Raw genomic sequence first — 18,984 nt, 5'->3', positions numbered from 1 at the left:
CAAGAGAGAATCCTGAGGCAGTCGACCACGGTCCTGGAGAGCAGTTTCGTGCAGCTGGTAATTAGAGTCGAGCGCAGCAGGTGGAAACAGCGTGGCTGAGCGCGGGCCATGCGGGTGTTTCCGGGCCCCCTGGAGCGGAAGGGGTTGCGCACCCACCTACGGGATCTCCAGAAAGTCAGAGAAGCTGCTGCACCGTAGCCAGGAGTCCCGTTCACTCGGTGGGAGTAGCGGCCCCGGGCAAGTTCCAAAGCGCAGCCGCCCAGAGGACCCCGAAGGGCCAGGCACGGTGCTGCAGGACGCCCGCCACGCCCCACGCCGCCCTGCAGGAGAACGCGGGAGGCGACGAGGCCCCGCCGGGCCGCCGTAGCGCTGCGGCTCGAGCAGCTCCTCCCGCGCCGCCCTCCGCCCCCTGCCTCCCGGCGCCGCGGCAGCTCTGGGCAGCAAACGCCGCCGCCGCCGCTTCCTCCTCTGCAGCCGTTCGGCCGCTGCGTGACGCGTCGTTTCCTCCCAACATGGCGGCCGGGGCAGGTTGGCGGTGATGGAGGCCAGTCCGCGGCCACGGCGGGTGCTAATCCCCACAGTAGCCAGGGCAGCCCTGCTCTCGCCGGGCCTCTAAGCCGCCGCCTCGTCCCTTGGCCCCGGGCTGACGGCTACCGGGCTGGGCTCCCTCTCCGCCCCCGGGCCGGAGGGGCGAGTGAGGAGGGTGGCCGGGAAGCTACCCCCGGGCCGAGAGAAGCGGAGGTCCCACGGGCGCGGCCCTCCAGGGGCGGCCCCTCGGGGGGCGGCGAAGACCTCTGCGCCCTGCATCGCAGCCGGCCCGGCTCGCCCGCCCCTTCCTGATCCAGCGGCTGCCCTCCACGCCTCCTCTCCCCCACCTCCACCCCCTCTCCTTTCTCTCCGTTCTTCCTCCTCCGCCCCCCCTCCTTCCAGCCGCTGGGAGCCGCGGGTCGGACGAGCCGCCGCCTCCTTCTCTGCGTCCATGTATGAGGGGAAGAAGACGAAGAACATGTTTCTGACCCGGGCCCTGGAGAAGATTTTGGCCGACAAGGAAGTGAAAAAGGCGCATCACTCCCAGCTGCGCAAAGCATGCGAGGTGGCGTTAGGTGAGCGGGGAGGGGGCCCGAGGGATGGGGGAGGGTACCGCGGGGGGGGGGTCGCCGAGGGCTCGCCCTGGGCCGGCGCCGCTGACCTCGGGGAGCCCTGGGGAAGCTTTGGGTTTGCCTGGTTGGAGTTGACAGTAACTCGGCTAGATGTGGGGCAGAGGCAGGGTGGAGGAGGAAGGGCAGTTGGCTGGGGGTCGGCTTGAGAACGTGGGAAGATTTTGTTGGTGGACCGTGCGGTGCGGACAGGATTTCACCCTTTGTGATGAAGCAGAAGAGGAGTTGTCGTTTATTCGCTTGGAAAATTGAGGTGGAGCTGATTTGTCGATATTGGGCGTGGGAAGGGTTCCGTATCGTAATTTCAATAACTTTTCGTTTAGCGTGGTACTTTGGGAAGAAAGGCTGAAGTTGTTCCCTTGTTGACAGTCTTGAGAAGGGGTTTGCGGGAGGTGCCGCCTGTTCTGACATCTCTCCGCTTCCGCCACGGGGAAAACAGTGATGTTGTATCCGACTGGGCTGACCTGGAAGAACAAGACCTAAGGTTAAGGGGAGAGGGTGATGAGATACAAGCGGGGAAGGAAAGGACCTTTAGATACGTTGACTTTAGAGACAAGGAAGGGAAGGTTTGAAACAGGGAGAATGAAGAAGACAATGACACCCACCAGCCACATGTCTGGACCGTGGCAGCTGCTCTCAAGCTTGAGTTGTGATTTATAGTTCAGACGAAAGAGATCTAGTGTCATGAAGCCCCTAGCAGGGTAAACCTAGACAATACCTACGGCGAGGACAGGCAGATGAAGAATTGTTAAAGGGGGACCGCTGGTGGATCTGTTGCATCCATCAAAGACGAAATCGTTAAGGAGAGACCAGGACGTTAAACACAAAGATGAATTCCTAATGCTTGCGCTTCATTTTGTAACACTGGAAGTAGATTACATCAAATTGACTTGAGAAAACGAAGCTTGTTAAGTGGGCTTTGGAAAAAAGCATTCTTGAAGGGGAAGAAAATCCAGAATAACTTGGATGTATGCTAAAGTAAAGGGTCTAGACAGCTTAAAAGCAACTTTGCCTTTTAATTTTTAAAATAAATAGAAGACTTTATAACTTGCTATAATAAGTTATACTACTTTTTCCTTCTTTTTTGGATCTATCGAAGAAATTACATTAAAATTGTTTTGAATTTTACGTATAATGAGTTTAAGTTTAGTTTTTTTACGCTTCATTGATCACAGGTTCACCTTTTGTTATTCTTGAAGCTAGCGAAAAACTGTTTCAGGTGTATGAGAGGATGTTGTACAGAAGTAAAAATTGAATTATATCTAGGTCCTGAAAGGAATGATTAACTTGGGACAGGATGAGGGAAGGAGTGATTTTTGGAATTTTAAAAACAATTGTTATGTGTAGGTTTATGAATAACTTGCAGGTTAAAGAACTTAAGAGTTCAAACAAAAGTTTTAGTTTTTGAGACCAGATTTTCTGTATTAAAATATACTTTTAATGTACTATGATAAGTATTAGACTGAGGAAATGGAGTGTGGTGTGTGCGTGTGTCTATATATATATATATATATATTTTTTTTTTTCCCCCTCTCTCCAAAATGCTAATGTAAGTATTTTTAAATGGAGAGCTCACTGGAATGGGAACCTGGGATCCTGGCTTTAAATCACAGTTCTCTTACATTGCAGTATAGTCAAGTCCTTGGGCCTTAGTTTCCTTCTCTGTAAAATTAGGATGTTGAACTTTGATTGTAAGGTTACGTCCCCTCTAACGTGCCATGAATGTGAACACACCGTTCTCTTAAGTTGTGCATTGAGAGTATTCCTACCACTCTTGATTGGCATCATGAGAGGGCTTAGCTTGATCCTTGCTGTTTCTAGACATAGGGACTACTTGGTAGTGTGTGTGCCAGCTGTACCAAGATTGTTTTAGATTTTGCCACTCTTTACTTTTTTGCCCCTTCCATATACTTAGCAGAAGCTTATTATGAGGAATGTGTCTCTCCAGGCAGGGACTAAAATTACTCAATACTAAATACTTACCAGTAAAGAAAGTACTCTTTACTTGAGATGTTTAGGGCTTTTTCCCCACATTTCATAGTCATATCTAGTCTCCTACAAAATCTCATTGAGCAATCTCATGGTAGTTAATCCTTGATGACCTTTGTTTCTTCCCTTCTAGTCATACATCTGCTTTATCACCCAAACAATTTTGTAGGAATAACCCTTTTCATCTTTGCAGAAAGTATAATGTCTTGTAGTAGATGGTATCCCAGGAAACTATTATAGACCTCCCTTTTCCTCTTCACTGTTGAGACCTGGGCCAAGCCCAGTTTGTTTTCTTGATAACCTATATGGCTGTCAGGCTGGATGGGAAAGTAAACTGGAATGTCCTGGTTGGGTCATCCCTGATCTCTAGCTTTTGAGTGGGTAGGAGTTGGCTGGAAGTAGTAGAGAGTTGGGTGTTGTTATAACCCTTCTAAATACACTTTGTAAGTGACCCTTCTAAATATACCTGTCTGCATTTATTCCCTGCACCTCCTCCCGGCATTTTTATTGAGCACCTACCATGTGGCTGAAGGGAGATAGACAGTAAACAAGAAAATATATAGTATTTTTATATCCAGACTTCTAATCCTTTTGTGTTTTAAAATCATTTTATGGGTGTGTGAGTAGATTTCAGACCACTGACATTTTTAACAAAATGGCCTATTATAAATCAGTTTTCTGTAAATTATACTCATGAAATTACAGTTTGTCTCATATTCTTAAGAAAACTGTATTTTTGTTGTTGTTGTTAAAGTATAGCTGTTAGGAAACCTTATCTGGATTAGGGGGGATTTTACTTTATTAAAACAAAGCCCAATTTCAAAAGCACCACATAAAGGAACTCTGTTTTTCACAAAAAGAAAAATAATGAAACCTTAAAAGCAGATTATTGAAAACTTTTGTTAAATTATCTTACATTTCAGACTTTATTTTGAAGTAAAGGGTGGTTTAAAAAAAAAAAAAGAAAGAAAAGAAAACCCCTCACACCTGTATTGTTCAATCGTTGTGAAGTCCACAGGCCCAGGAACGGCTCCAGGTTGCCCTCTCTTGGTATCTGCCCCACTACAGCTCTCTGCAGCAACCACTGAACTCTGCAGAGTGAGGGCCTCTAGGCTGCCCTAGCTTAGCTTGATCCATTCCTGCTCTCTAGAATCCTGAATTAAAAATAGTCCGGCCATCTGCTGGAAGATGAGACAACAGCTAAGCTATTTTTAGTTTTAAAGAATTTAGGATTGTTGAGGGATTGGGCTTGAAGGTAGCATTGTTTGTCTTACGGGGAGGGGAGGGTGCAGTTGGGCCATATTCCAATCAGGCCTCTTAAGTTTCAAGAGTTTCTTTGATGTTAGGGCTACGACTAGTTCAGCTTTTGCCTCTAACATCAGATATCTATGAAGATATCCTGCAGATGTTAGGATGAATGAGTTCAAGGTTGGAAACTGGCACTGATAGAGAATAAGAGTGAAAGGGGTGACCAGAAGAAGGTTTTAGAGGCGAGGAAGCATGCAGAGGGCAGAGATAAGGGTGGGTTCCTGCAGAGATAGGGGAGAATGGTTGAGAAAAAGAGGAATTGTTAGGGAAGTAATTTTTGCATCAGACAGGGTGTCAATTTGTGTTCCTCATGTTCTAAAGTGATTATCCTGTTTTACTGTTTTTATGTAAGTCTGTTATCTATACTTAGTCTCCTCTAGAAATGTAAATAAAATATTTAGGCTAAAAACTTACAGAACTTGCTTCCTTCTGCCCCTCCAGTCTCACCCTTGTTTTGGTTACTGGTGTTATAAAAAGATTGCATGGGTGGAGGAGAAATTATTTGAGTGCTTTTTTTGACCCCAGTTTTATGCTCCTTCTGGTAATATTATTAATTTTTGTCACTCTTCAGCATTTACCAGAAAAAATTCTCAAATAATGCCCTCCCAACAATTAATTATTTTAATTTTAATTTAAAACCATTAACAAGTTTCTTTTTAAACCTTCCATGGTATCTAAAGTAAAAGGTGTTTTCAGTAAGGCAGGCTGCTGGAATTTTTGAGATAGCTAGGAAAGAAGGGCATAATGAATGAAATAACTGAAAGAAAGAGTCTGTTAGGTTTGAGTTAAAAAAAAAAATAAGTTTGGGTGTACTCTCTTCCATTGTGGAGATTTATACTGCACATTACCATAATTAAGATTCTGAAGAGTGCTCTCTGAAAAAGAAAGTGCTCAGTTTTGCTTAACGAAGTTTTTCCTAAATTTATTTGACCCTTTTCAGTGTCTGTTAACACCTAGGAAACATTGTTCCTTGGAATTGACTTTGGGACAGTGTTCAAAGAAAAGATGGACAAAGCAGATACAATAGCCCTAACTACTGATGAAACCATTCTTGAGAAGAGTCATTGGAAATAGATTACATCAAATTGACTTGAGAAAACGAAAGCAAGAGTCCTGTTGACAGTGTGGGAAGGAGAAAGTCAGAAATGAGGTGTAGTTGGACGGAGTGGTATCAAGCTCAGAGGACTGTTTGCGCTCTCGCTTTTTCCTATCCCATCTAATGGCAGGCAACTGCTTGTCTCTCCTGATGGTGTTTAAGTTTTAGAGAAACTTCTGTTGGTAATTGTTTTGTGAATGGGAAGTAATTTGGGGGGATTATTTGTCATAATATTCCTCATGAAATGGAGGAGGGTATATCTGAAAAAGGAAAATACATGAACAAATTATTGTTGCCTTTCAAAATTAGGTATATCCTTCATTCAGATACCTGTTGAGCTAGTATGTGCCAGATACTGTTTCAGCGCTGGCTATGCAACAGTGAGACAAATAAGCTTTCATGGAACTTATTTTCTAGTTTGTTGAGGCTGACAGTAAAAAGCAAACTAATATATTGTCAGATTGTTATTTTCTGAAGAAATAGTTCAAAAGGGTAAAGGGAGAATGACCAGGAGTGCAACTTTAGGTAGGATTGTCAGGAAAGGCCTTTCCATGATGTGACATTTCAGCAGAGAAGTGACGAAAGAGGGAGATTCAGCCTTTCAAAAACCTGGATGAAACGAATAGAGGGAACAGCAGGACAAGTGTGTGCTCGGTACCTTCCAGGACGAAAGGAAGCTTGTGTGACTGTGGGACAGTGACAAGCAGAGGGTAGGAGAAGAGGACAACTTTGGATTTTATTGCATCTGGAAGTCACTGGAGAGTTTTACAGGGGGTGACAAAACAGATTTATATTTTAAAAGGCTCACTTTGGCCAGAAATGTTGATTTAGAGTTTGCTGGTGGTGGTGGAGGGAATGATGATTGGTTGCATTTGGAATATACTGTAAAGGGGTCGACAGGATTTGCTGTTGGGTTGGTTGCATGACAACAGTCATAGCCAGAGCCACAAGGTTGTTGGAGAAGGCATCCACCATGATGGGGAACACAGGAGAGAAACAGCCTTTGGGAAAAAACTTTATATAGTGAAACATTTTCATTCAACCCTTTATATGTATTTTAGAATTTTTTTAATGATAAAATTTTCTACTGATGTAATAGTATATTTTCAGAGTAAAGGACACAATTTAAATGATAGGACACATTCTTCTGAGAAGGCACAAAACAATTTCAAATTTGAGTTGTCATTTTTTTTTTTTTCCAGTGAGGTTTTTTCCTAAGAATGAGCCTTTCACTTAGTTTCAGTTACAGTAAACAATTGATCTGGTCCGTTTCTGGGATAGGATCTTTGCAAATGTTATTAATTAAGGATCTCGAGATGAAATCATCTTGGATTTAAGGGTAGGTCCTAAATCCAGTGACTGGTTACTGGTGTGTTATATGTAGAGAAAGGGACACAGAGACACACAGAGGAAGAAAGCCAGGTGAAAATGGAGGCAGGCAGAGACTGGAGTTATGTTGCCATAAGCCAAGAAACACCAGGTGTTACCAGAACCTAGGACAGGGCAAGGAAGGATTCTTCCCTGGAGCCTTCAGTGGTGGTAGTATGGCTCTAACACCTTGAATCCAGACTTCTGGCCTCCAGATCTGTGAGAGACTGAATTTCTAATGTTTTAAACCACCATGTTTGTGGTAGTTTTTTGAAGCAGCCCTAGGAAACTAGTAACAGTTCCCTTTATCTTAACTTTTCAGACCCAGTTTGATATATTTGAGCTTCCATTGTTAGAGCACAGCATCATATACTTGAACAGTGGGGGTTGTGGGGCACCCACCCTCCCAGCAGCTGAAAATCCAAGCATAACTTTACAGCCGGCCCCCATCATCAGTGGTTCTGCATCCTTGGATTCAGCCAGTCTTGGATCATGTAGTACTGTAGCGTTTATTAAAGAAAATCCGCATGTAAGTGGACCATTGCAGTTCAAACCCATGTTGTTCAAGTGTCAACTATACATGTTTAAACAGTCAAATACTGTCTTTGGCTGGTCTCTGTTTCATAAATCTAGAAAGGAGTTATTCTGAGGCTTTAGTGTTCATGAATCTTGAGAAACCTCTTTAAAAAAAAAAGTCATGGGCCCAAGTATTTAAAAGGTTTGTGTTCCACGTTTGATATTTTTGTCTTGCTTAGATTAAGACTTGATACAACATGAGTTTAAGAACCTATGTTATCTTCTCATTCAGGCGAGGTTGTGAAAAACAATTTGGCCTCTCACTGCCGTGGCCTCTCCTGTTGCGGAGCACAGGCTCCCGAAGCGCAGGCTCAGCGGCCACGGCTCACGGGCCCAGCCGCTCCACGGCATGTGGGATCTTCCCGGACCGGGGCACGAACCCTCGTCCCCTACATCAGCAGGTGGACTTTCAACCACTGTGCCACCAGGGAAGCCTGTGAAAAACAATTTTTAAAAGTTTTTCATATCACAGTATTACCTCTGGAATTATATTTAGGAAACTCCATGTGGGACTGTTCATTTTTTTCTCTCAACTTGAATCCAGCAAGGTATACAGTGAGAATTCACTAATCAGCTGTTTAATAACCCTCATCTTTGTATACCTTTTTTGAGAAATTAAATAATAAATATATAAGCAAACAAAGTAGGTATGAAAACCAAGCACTATATATTTAGAGGAGAGTCTGTGCCTTTACTCAGTTTACTTTTAATTACACGTAAGTCCAATAAATTTGGCAGTTAATTTTTTTAAATAAATCCTTTTCAGACTGTTTTCAAAAGCAAAACTAAGGAGAAAAATCACTCATGACAATGGAGATAACCATTGTCACCTTTGTAAAAAACAAAAAAACAAAAATAAACTTTATTGAAGTTATAGTTTACAGTATAAAATATGTCCATTTTAAATGTAATAATTTTTACTGAGTTTCACTGAGTTGTACAACCATCACCATAATCCAGTTTTAGAACATTTCCATCACCCCAGTAAGAGCCCTAGTGCCCATTTACAATTAATCCCTGTTGCCGTACCCAGCTCCAGGCATCCACTAATCTACTTTCTGTGTCTTTATTTGCCTTTTCTGGACATTTCATATAACTATACGTCATACAAGTGTGGTCTTTTGTGTCTGACTTCACTCAGCATAATGTTTTTGAGGTTCATTCATGTTGTAGCGTGTACCAATATTTCATTTCTTTTTATTGCTGAATAGTATTCCATAATGTGGAGTTGCCATATTTTGCTTATCTGTTCACAATTGATGGGCATTTGGGTTGAATGAACAGTGCTGCTATGAATATTTGTGTGTAAGTCTTTATGTGGGCCTAATTTTTTATTTCTTATGGAAACCTAGGAGTGGAATTCCTGGGTCATATGATAACTTTTTGCTTAACTTTTTAAGAAACTAAGTTGTTTTCCAAAGTGGCTGCACCATTGGGGTTTCTCATACATCCTTGCCAGTCAGCATTTGTTATTGTCTGTGTTTTTGGTTTTAGCCATCATAGTTAATAGGAAGTGTTATTTCACTGAAACACTCTTAGCTTTTTGAAGCATTTTTTCCAGACTTTATTCTATACACATACACATGAACAGATGTACTCTTCCAAAAATTGAGCTGTTTAATTTCTGAGGCAATAATAAGAGGAAAAGGAATAACTAACATTAATGAATGTTTACTGTATTCCAAGTTCTTTGCCAATTAAATACTTCATTGGCTATGTCTCAGTTAGTTGTCAAAACAACCCTATGTGCTTAGGTGCTATTATTCCCTGCATTTTGCAGATGAAGAAACTGAGGTTTAGAGCTGTGTTTGGCAGCGGTGGAATATGCCTTTTGGCTTAATTTGGCTATCCTGAACTGCACCCTTAATCACGAAGCTGTTTACAAGTAACAAATTACAAAATGGGAAACGAAGGCGTCCATAGAAAGAAAGGTACTGCTAAGAAAAGACAAAGGGCAAAATACATAATAGACAAAGAAACAGTCAACCAACAGCAATATATGAAAATATTGCTCTGTACACTTCAGTGACTCTTGAGGGTGTTTATGTGCACTCATAATGGCATCCCTGAGTCCATCATGTGAAAGATCATTTTATTCTGTTTTGCCTAAAAAGTCAGGTAGATTCATGTGTATTTTTCTGTGTCTTTCTAAGATTTTTAACAAAATTTCAAACTTAAGATTTTAAACAAAATTTTAAACTAAGATTTTTATTTGAGCCATTTGGAAAATTCAACTGTCGTGTGACTCCCAGGGATTCTGGATAGGCTAGCTTTTATTGTACTTGTACTCCTAACCCTTTAAAAATATTCTCACTTGCTTTCTATCTTAGTATTTATAGCATTTCAAATCATTTTAAAAATTGAAATAAAAACCAAATCTTATTAAAATGTCATCTTATGGGAAATTACAAATAAGCCTTTACCTAAAAATAACTGGTGGTATATCTCAGTGGCTTCTTTTATAAGGATATAAATGTAATTATTGTGTAATTGTCATAATTTTCAGTTGTATGGTCTCATTATTGTGTCATATGCATTTTTTACATGTTGTATCTATGTATCTTCCTATCTAGCATTTTAATAAGGTGTCATTTGTTTAAATGTTTTTGAGTTTGGGAGCATTTACATTTTGCTGCACAGATTTTTCTTTTATTAATCCCTGAAAAATTCATTGAGTGTTATATATGCAGAATTATTTAAACCTTAAGATGGAGCTTACTGGGTTAGAGTATGGTCATTTACGGTTCTCATTCCTTAGGCAAAATTACCATAAACACACCTGTGCTGGGTGCAGGTGTACAGCACAGTATGAGGAAAATAAGCATATTCACTCTCTTTAGATTATTGGTTTTGATCCCTTTTTAATGTAACCATTCTTTTTCATCATTCCTTTGCACTTTTTTTCTTTTCTGTTCTAAAAGTAGGAACCAAATACATAAAAACTACCCTTTATAATTACGGTAGATATACTTTTGTTTTCTGTAAATCTTATTAATTGATTTTTCATACTTTTTTCCTTCAGATTTATTAGGGTATAATGCATTATGTATTTAATAAGTTCACTTTCTCTCTTAGAATTGATAGTCAGGTGTTGAAAAGCAATTATTAAGTAAGTTAAAAATGGTTTTTATCACATCTTATTTCATCAGTCATTCTGTTTATTGCTTTAACATTGTATCAGATAGGATTGACTAGTGCTCATTGCCCCTTACATATATTTTGTAATGTTGCTTGATTCTTTTTCCAAATAATTTTAGGATTTTCTTTTATATTCTCTAATGCTTTCTTTTATATTCTCTTAGCAACTTATTCACATAATACTTAATCGGCATTTCTTACCTTATATTCTTACATATCAGATACAAAGTGTTGTAGTTGGGAATAAGTTGATTATTTTTTTCATCAATTTTGTTGGGTTACTTTTTGTTGTTGTTGTTGTTGGGTTACTTCTTACATGATAATTGAGAATGTGTTTAATGCAGTGATAATCAAAAGCTTATTTGTAATTTCTGATGTGCTTGTATCTTTAGAAATGAAAATGGAACACATGCATCTTATAGTAATAGCGAAGAATAGGAATAAGGTTCAGTATGTTTGATACCAGTTAATAATTAAGTTAACAATTAATTGTTAATAATTTTAGCTTTTAAAGTATATACCAGTTCCGAAATGGGTATTTTATAATGATTAGAGAATGGAAGTTTAATAGTGAATACTAACTGTGTCTACAGATATTTTGCCAGAAGAGACATGGACAGAAATTAAACTTATCAATACATTATCAAAATGTGCTTTTTTCCTAAATACAGTGATGAATGCATGTGTTTGAATATATGAAGTGAAAGTATTTTATTCTCTCTCGGTTCCCACACCCAGCCCCCATTTTTATGGCTATTGGAAAAGACTTGAATGGCTAATTAGAAGGAAAGGTACTTTTGTTAGTAATATGTAGCATATGCTTCCTTAAAAAGTCAACGAATATGCCAAATTGTACTGTATCAAGCTTTTCTATGTGATTATATCTTCTTGAGTTGTTTTCCTTTTGAAACAGTTAAAACAAAGATTGTTTCAGTTCTTTAATTTTCTTTTACATTTCAAAGAGCACACTTGATTAGGTAATCAATATGCCCCAATCTGGTTCCCTATAAAAAAGTTGGGCATTCAAATCATAACAATTATAATTCTTTTTACTTGGCTGGTTTTTCTTGTTTTGAATGAAAAATGTTTTTTTCTGTTTTATTACTAAATTAAAATTATATTTATGATACTAAACAGTTTTAGATTTTATGTCAAATTGAATATCTCTTGATTTTTTTTTTTTTTAATACTCCCCCAAAATGGTTTCTACTGATTTGGTCTTATTGAAGTTTTCTATTTTTGACATTTCTTAAGGTTATATAATCTTTCATTAATAACAAACAAGGAGCTTTGTTTGATTTTGCCATTTATGCATGCCTACTGCTATTCTGTGTAATAAAGATATCTATCTCTCACTAGTTTGCTTGACTAAAACCTCTTAATGTAAAGATTTTGGTGATTCAGTAAATTAATGTCCCCAAATATCTTGTCTAGGATAGTCACTGTTAATAATTTGGCTTTCCAGAAGATGGGTAAGGAAATGAAAATCTTTGAGTTTGTACATTAAATGTTTGCTTTTCCTCAGTTTTTCCATTTTTAAAAAAATTTAATTTTTATCCTGAATTTTTCCTTTAAAAAAATTATCAGAATGTTTCAGTTCCCTTTTTTTGGGGAACCATTCCTTTTTTGTTCATTTTCTAACCCTACCTAACTCTCCTTGCTTGTCTCCTTTCCGTTCTCCTTTTCAGACCCTCAGAATCTTTGTCAGCATTGATGTATGAAAACATTCTTGATTCATAAAGACATTTTAAAGCAATGGAGGTGATTTTAAAATAATCAGTGGGTAACCTGACATCTGGTTAACAACCCTTGATGTGATCTCCCAAATGACCACTAACTTGCAGAAATGGAGGAAAATATACAATGTTGTGGAAAATCATATTGATTTTCCACAACATATATGTGACAACATATGTTGTCACAACATATAGTGACAACATATTGTCACTATACCCAGGAGGAAAGAGCAAAGCTAAAAGAATGAGAGAAAAGAGGCAGATATGGAGGTCAAAAAACAAAACTATTCCACATGGATAATTCTTTTTCCTAAACATAAAACAAGAAAATTAAAAATTAAAAATTGTGAACAAAGCAATAATCAAAGACATACTGAAGGAAACTTCTGCACTGAAAAACACCTGTGTATGAAAACTGCTATATTCCAGGAAGAATAAAAACCTCAACGTGTGAAGAGACTCATACAAGTCTCAGTTTAGCAATATTACTTTAAATTAAAGATTTTTAAAAATGCTGTGATTTTCTAGGCAGAGAAAATAAGCTTCCAAAGAAGGAATTGTAAGTGTTAAGACTGCAAGTTCAGCCTAGGTAAACCTAAGTAATAGGAATTTGCTGAAAATGATAGAACAGCAACTCTGCTAGTAAACTCAGACATACTGTTTTACATGTTGTTGTTGTTGTTTTTTGCGGTACGCGGGCCTCTCACTGTCGTGGCCTCTCCTGTTGCGGAGCACAGGCTCCGGACGCGCAGGCTCAGCGGCCATGGCTCACGGGCCCAGCCGCTCCACGGCATGTGGGATCTTCCCGGACCGGGGCACGAACCCGTGTCCCCTGCATCGACAGGCGCATTCTCAACCCCTGCGCCACCAGGGAAGCCCTACATGTTTGTTTTGATAAAATGTGTGTCTTACTCCACCTCTTTCTTTTAATTTTTATTTTATAAATTTATTTATTTTTATTTTTGGCTGTGTTGGGTCTTCGTTGCTGCGCATGGGCTTCCGCTAGTTGCAGCGAGCGGGGGCTACTATTCGTTGCAGTGCACAGGCTTCTCATTGCAGTGGCTTCTCTTTCTTGCAGAGCACAGGCTCTAGGCATGTGGGCTTCAGTAGTTGTGGCATGCGGGCTTCAGTAGTTGTGGCTTGCGGGCTCTAGAGCACAGGCTCAGTAGTTGTGGCACACGGAATTAGTTGCTTCACAGCATGTGAGATCTTCCCGGAGCAGGGATCGAACCCGTGTCCCTGCATTCTCAGGCAGATTTTTAACCACTGCACCACAGGGAAGTCCCTCTTTTTCTTTCTTTTTTTTCCTTCCCGTCTCCATCTATCCACTCCTTTCTCTCATTCCCTTTATCTCAAATTCTACTTCTAAAAAATTGTTAGAAAATAATGATATATGTTGTGAAGGTAGATGTACAAATTTGTTCATTACTGTGCTTTTTTTAAAAAGACATTTTATTGGCATATAGTGTATAGTACAATGTTGTGTTGGTTTCTGCTGTACAGCAAAGTGAATCAATTATACGTATACATATATCACACTTTTTTCTTTAGATTCTTTTGCCATATAGGTCATTACAGAGTATTGAGTAGAGTTCCATGTCCTAATACAGTAAGTCCTTATTTGTTATCTGTTTTATATATAGTAGTGTGTCTATGTCAATCCCAATCTCCCAGTTTATCCCTCCCCCAGTGATCATAAGCTTGTTTTTTACATCTGTGACTCTTATTTCTGTTTTGTAAATTAGTTCATATGTACCATTTTTTTAGATTCCACATATAAGTGATATCATATATTTGTCTTTCTCTGACTTACTTCACGTAGCATGACGATCTCTAGGTCCATCCATGTCGCTGCAAATGACATCATTTCGTTCTTTTTTATGGATAATACTCCATTGCATATATGTACCACATCTTCTTTATCCATTCAGCCATTGATGGACATTTAGGTTGCTTCCATATCCTGACTTTTGTCAATAGTGCTGCAGTGATCGTTGGGATGCATGTGTCTTTTCAAATTATGGTTTTCTCTGGATATATGCCCAGGAATGGGATTGCTGGATCATATGGTAGCTATAATCTTAGTTTCTTAAGGGACCTCCATACTGTTCTCTATAGTGGCTGTACAAATTTACATTCCTACCAACTATGTAGGATGTTTTCTTTTTCTCCACACCCTCTCCAGCATTTATTGTTTGTAGAATTTTTGATGATGGTCATTCTGACTGGTGTGAGGTGATACCTCATAGTAGTTTTTTTTTTTTTTTTTTACATCTTTATTGGAGTATAATTGCTTTACAATATTGTGTTAGTTTCTGCTGTATAACAAAGTGAATCAGCTATATGTACACATATCCCCATATCCCCTCCCTCTTGCACCCCTCTAGGTGGTCACAAAGCACAGAGCTGATCTCCTTGTGCTATGGGGCTGCTTCCCACTAGGTATCTGTTTTACATTTGGTAGTATATATATGTCAGTGCCACTCTCTCACTTCGTCCCAGCTTACCCTTTCCCCTCCCCCTGTCCTCAAGTCCATTCTCTATGTCTGCATCTTTATTCCTGTCCTGCCCCTAGGTTCTTCAGAACCTTTTTTTTAGATTCCATATATATGTGTTAGCATATGGTATTTGTTCTCTTTCTGACTTACTTCATTCTGTATGACAGACTCTAGGTCCATCCACCTCACTACAAATAACTCAATTTCGTTTCTTTTTATGGCTGAGTAATATTCCATTGTATATATGTGCCACATCCTCTTTATCCATTCATCTGTCGATGGACACTTAGGTTGCTTCCGTGTCCTGGCTATTGAAAATAGAGCTGTAATGAACATTGTGGTACATGATTCTTTCTGAATTATGGTTTTCTCAGGGTATATGCCCAGTAAGGGGATTGCTGGGTTGTATGGTAGTTCTGTTTTTAGATTTTTAAGGACCCTCCATACTGTTCTCCATAGTGGCTGTATCAATTTACATTCCCACCAACAGTTCAAGAGGGTTCCCTTTTCTCCACACCTTCTCCAGCATTTATTGTTTGTAGATTTTTTCATGATGGCCGTTCTGACTGGTATGAGGTGATACCTCATTGTAGTTTTGATTTGCATTTCTCTAATGATTAGTGATGCTGAGCATCCTTTCATGTGCTTTTTGGCCATCTGTATGTCTTCTTTGGAGAAATGTCTTGTTTGGTCTTCTGCCCATTTTTGGATTGGGTTGTTTTTTTGATATGGAGCTGCGTGAGCTTTTTGCATATTTTGGAGATTAATGCCTTGTTGGTCACATCATTTGCAAATATATTCTCCCATTCTGTGGGTTGTCTTTTCATTTTGTTTATGGTTGCTTTTGCTGTGCAAAAGCTTTTAAGTTTAATTAGGTCCCATTTGTTTGTTTTTGTTTTTATTTTCATTACTCTAGGAGGTAGATCAAAAAAGATCTTGCTGTGATTTATGTCAGAGAGTGTTCTGCCTATGTTTTCCTCTAAAGAGTTTTATAGTATCCAGCTTTACATTTAGGTCTTTAATCCATTTTGAGTTTATTTTTGTGTATGGTGTTAGGGAGTGTTCTAATTTCATTCTTTTACATGTAGCTGTCCAGTTTTTCCAGCACCACTTATTGAAGAGACTGTCTTTTCTCCATCACACGTTCTTGCCTTGTTTGTCATAGATTAATTGACCATAGGTGTGTGGGGGGTTCATTTCTGGACTCTGTTCTGTTCCATTGATCTGTGTCTGTTTTTGTGTCAGTACCGTACTGATTTGATTACTGTAGCTTGGTAGTATAATCCGAAGTCAGGGAGCCCGATTCCTTTAGCTCTGTTTTTCTTTCTCAAGATTGCTTTGGCTATTTGGGTCTTTTGTGTTTCCATACAAATTGTAAAATTTTTTGTTCTAATTCTGTGAAAAATGCCATTGGTAATTTGATAGGTATTGCATTGAATCTGTAGATTGCTTTAGGTGGTGTAGTTATTTTCACAGTATTGATTCTTCCAATCTAGGAACATGGTATGTCTCTCCATCTGTTTGTGTCATCTTTGATATCTTTCATCAGTATCTTATAGTTTCTTGTATACAGCTTTTTTGCCTCCTTAGGTACGTTTATTCCTAGGTATTTTATTCTTTTTGATTCGATGGTAAATGGGGTTGTTTCCTTAATTTCTCTTTCTGAGTTTTCGTTGTTTGTGTATAGGAATACAACAGATTTCTGTGTATTAATTTTGTATCCTGCAACTTTACCAAATTGATTGATGAGGTCTGGTGGTTTTCTGGTAGCATCTTTAGGATTTTCTATGTATAGTATCATGTCATCTGCAGACAGTGACAGTTTTACTTCTTTTCCAATTTGGATTCCCTTTATTTCTTTTTCTTCTGCGATTGCCATGGCTAGGACTTCCAAAACTATGTTGAATAAAAGTGGCGAGCATGGACATCCTTGTCTGTTCTTGATCTTACAGGAAATGCGTTTAGTTTTTCACTGTTTTGAATGATGTTTGCTGTGGGTTTGTCATACATGGCCTTTATTATGTTGAGGTAGGTTCTCTCTATGCCCCCTTTTTGGAGAGTTTTTTTTTTTTTTAATCATTAAATGGGTGTTGAATTTTGTCAGAAGCTTTTCCTGCATCTATTGAGATGATCATATGGTTTTTATTCTTCCCTTTGTTAATGTAGTGTATCACATTGATTGATTTGTGTATATTCAATAATTCTTGCATCCCTGAGATAAATCCCATTTGATCATGGTGTGTGATCCTTTTGATGTGTTGTTGGATTCTGTTTGCTAGTATTTTGTTGAGGATTTTTGTGTCTATGTTCATCAGTGATATTGGCCTGTAATTTTCTTTTTTTGTGATATCTTTGTCTGGTTTTGGTATCAGGGTGATGGTGGCCTCGTAGAATGTGCTTGGGAGAGTTCCATCCTCCACAGTTTTTTGGAAGAGTTTCAGAAGGATAGGGGTTAACTTTTCTCTAAATGTTTGGTAGAATTCACCTGTGAAGTCATCTGGTCCTAGACTTTTGTTTGTTGAAAGATTTTTAATCAGTTTCAATTTCATTACTTGTGATTGGTCTGTTCATATTTTCTATTTCTTCCCGGTTCAGTCTTGGAAAATTGTACCTTTGTAAGAATTTGTCCATTTCTTCCAGGTTGTCCATTTTATTGGTGTATAGTTGCTTGTAGTAGTCTCTTATGATCCTTTGTATTTCTGTGGTGTCTGTTGTAACTTCTCCTTTTCCGTTTCTAATTTTATTGATTTGAGTCCTCTCCCTTTTTTTCTTGATGAGTCTGGCTAAAGGTTTTTCAATTTTGTTTATCTTCTCAGAGAACCAGCTTTTAGTTTCATTTATCTTTTCTGTGGTTTTCTTCATCTCTGTTTCTACTCTGATCTTTATGATTTCTTTCCTTCTGCTAACTTTGGGGTTTTTTTTTTTTTGTTCTTCTTTCTCTAACTGCTTTAGATGTAAGGTTAGGTTGTTTATTGAGATGTTTCTTGTTTCTTGAGGTAGGATTGTATTGCTAGAAACTTCCCTCTTAGAACTGCTTTTGTTGCATCCCATAGGTTTTGGATCATTGTGTTTTTGTTGTCATTTGCCTTTAGGTATTTTTTTTATTTCCTCTTTGATTTCTTCAGTGATCCACTGGTTGTTTAGTAACATATTGTTTGACCCCCATGTGTTTGTGGTATTTTAATAGTTTTTTTTGCTTTAATTGAATTTTTTTTAACTTTTATTTTTAAATTTTTATTTATTTATTTATTTATTTAATTTATTTTTTTTGGCTGCTTTGGGTCTTCGTTGCTGCCCGCAGGCTTTCTCTAGGTGTGGCGAGCAGGAGCTATCTTCGTTGTGGTGTGTGGGCTTCTCATAGAGGTGGCTTCTCTTATTGTGGAGCACGGGCTCTAGGTGCGTGGGCTTCAGTAGTTGTGATTCACGGGCTTAGTTGCTCTGCGGCATGTGAGATCTTCCTGCACCAGGGATCAAACACGTGTCCCCTGCATTGGCAGGCAGATTCTTAACCACTGTGCCACCAGGGAAGTACCCTATAATTGATTCTAATCTCATAGCGTTTGGTAGGAAAAGATGCTTTATATGATTTCAGTTTTCTTAAATTTACCGAGACTTCATTTGTCACCGAAGATGTGATCTATCCTGGAGAATGTTACGTGTGCAGTTGAGAAGAAAGTGTATTCTGCTACTTTCAGATGGAATGTACTATAAATGTCAATTAAGTCTATCTGGTCTAATGCGTCATTTAAGGTTTGTGTTTCCGTATTAATTTTCCGTCTGGATGATCTGTTCCTTGGTGTAAGTGGTGGTAAAGTCCCCCACTATTGTTACTGTCAATTTCCCCTTTTATGGCTTTTAGCATTTGCCCTACATAAAAAGGTTCTCTTATGTTGGGTGCATATATTATATTTACAATTGTTAATGTCTTTTTCTTGGATTGAACCCTTGATCATTATGTAGTGTCCTTCCTTGTCTCTTATAACAGTCTTTATTTTAAAGTCTCTCTTGTCTGATATGAGTAATGCTGCTTCAGCTTTCTGTTGATTTCCATTTGCGTGGAATATCTTTTTCCATCCCTTCACTTTCAGTCTCTGTGTGTCCCTAGGTCTGAAGTGGGT

The 18,984-nt window shown here is 39.0% G+C and overlaps 1 protein-coding gene across 2 annotated transcripts in view; it reads left to right on the top strand.

Moving 5' to 3' along the window:
* The first annotated feature begins 411 nt into the window (after window positions 1-411).
* ARFGEF1 (ADP ribosylation factor guanine nucleotide exchange factor 1) overlaps window positions 412-18,984 on the top strand; it is a 132,446-nt gene continuing 113,873 nt past the window's right edge. The window contains exon 1 of one of the 2 annotated variants that reach the window (XM_059042582.2): window positions 412-1,103. In XM_059042582.2, the coding sequence (XP_058898565.1) occupies window positions 980-1,103 (124 nt within the window). In that variant the 5' untranslated portion in view covers window positions 412-979. The remainder of the gene's footprint in view (window positions 1,104-18,984) is intronic. The other variant, XR_010837351.1, reaches the window with a different exon arrangement.

This window comes from Kogia breviceps, chromosome 17 (assembly GCF_026419965.1).
Source record: "Kogia breviceps isolate mKogBre1 chromosome 17, mKogBre1 haplotype 1, whole genome shotgun sequence".
Taxonomy (NCBI): domain Eukaryota; kingdom Metazoa; phylum Chordata; class Mammalia; order Artiodactyla; family Physeteridae; genus Kogia; species Kogia breviceps.
Note: the sequence above shows the minus strand (reverse complement) of the source record. Positions and strands in the feature narration are given on the sequence as shown.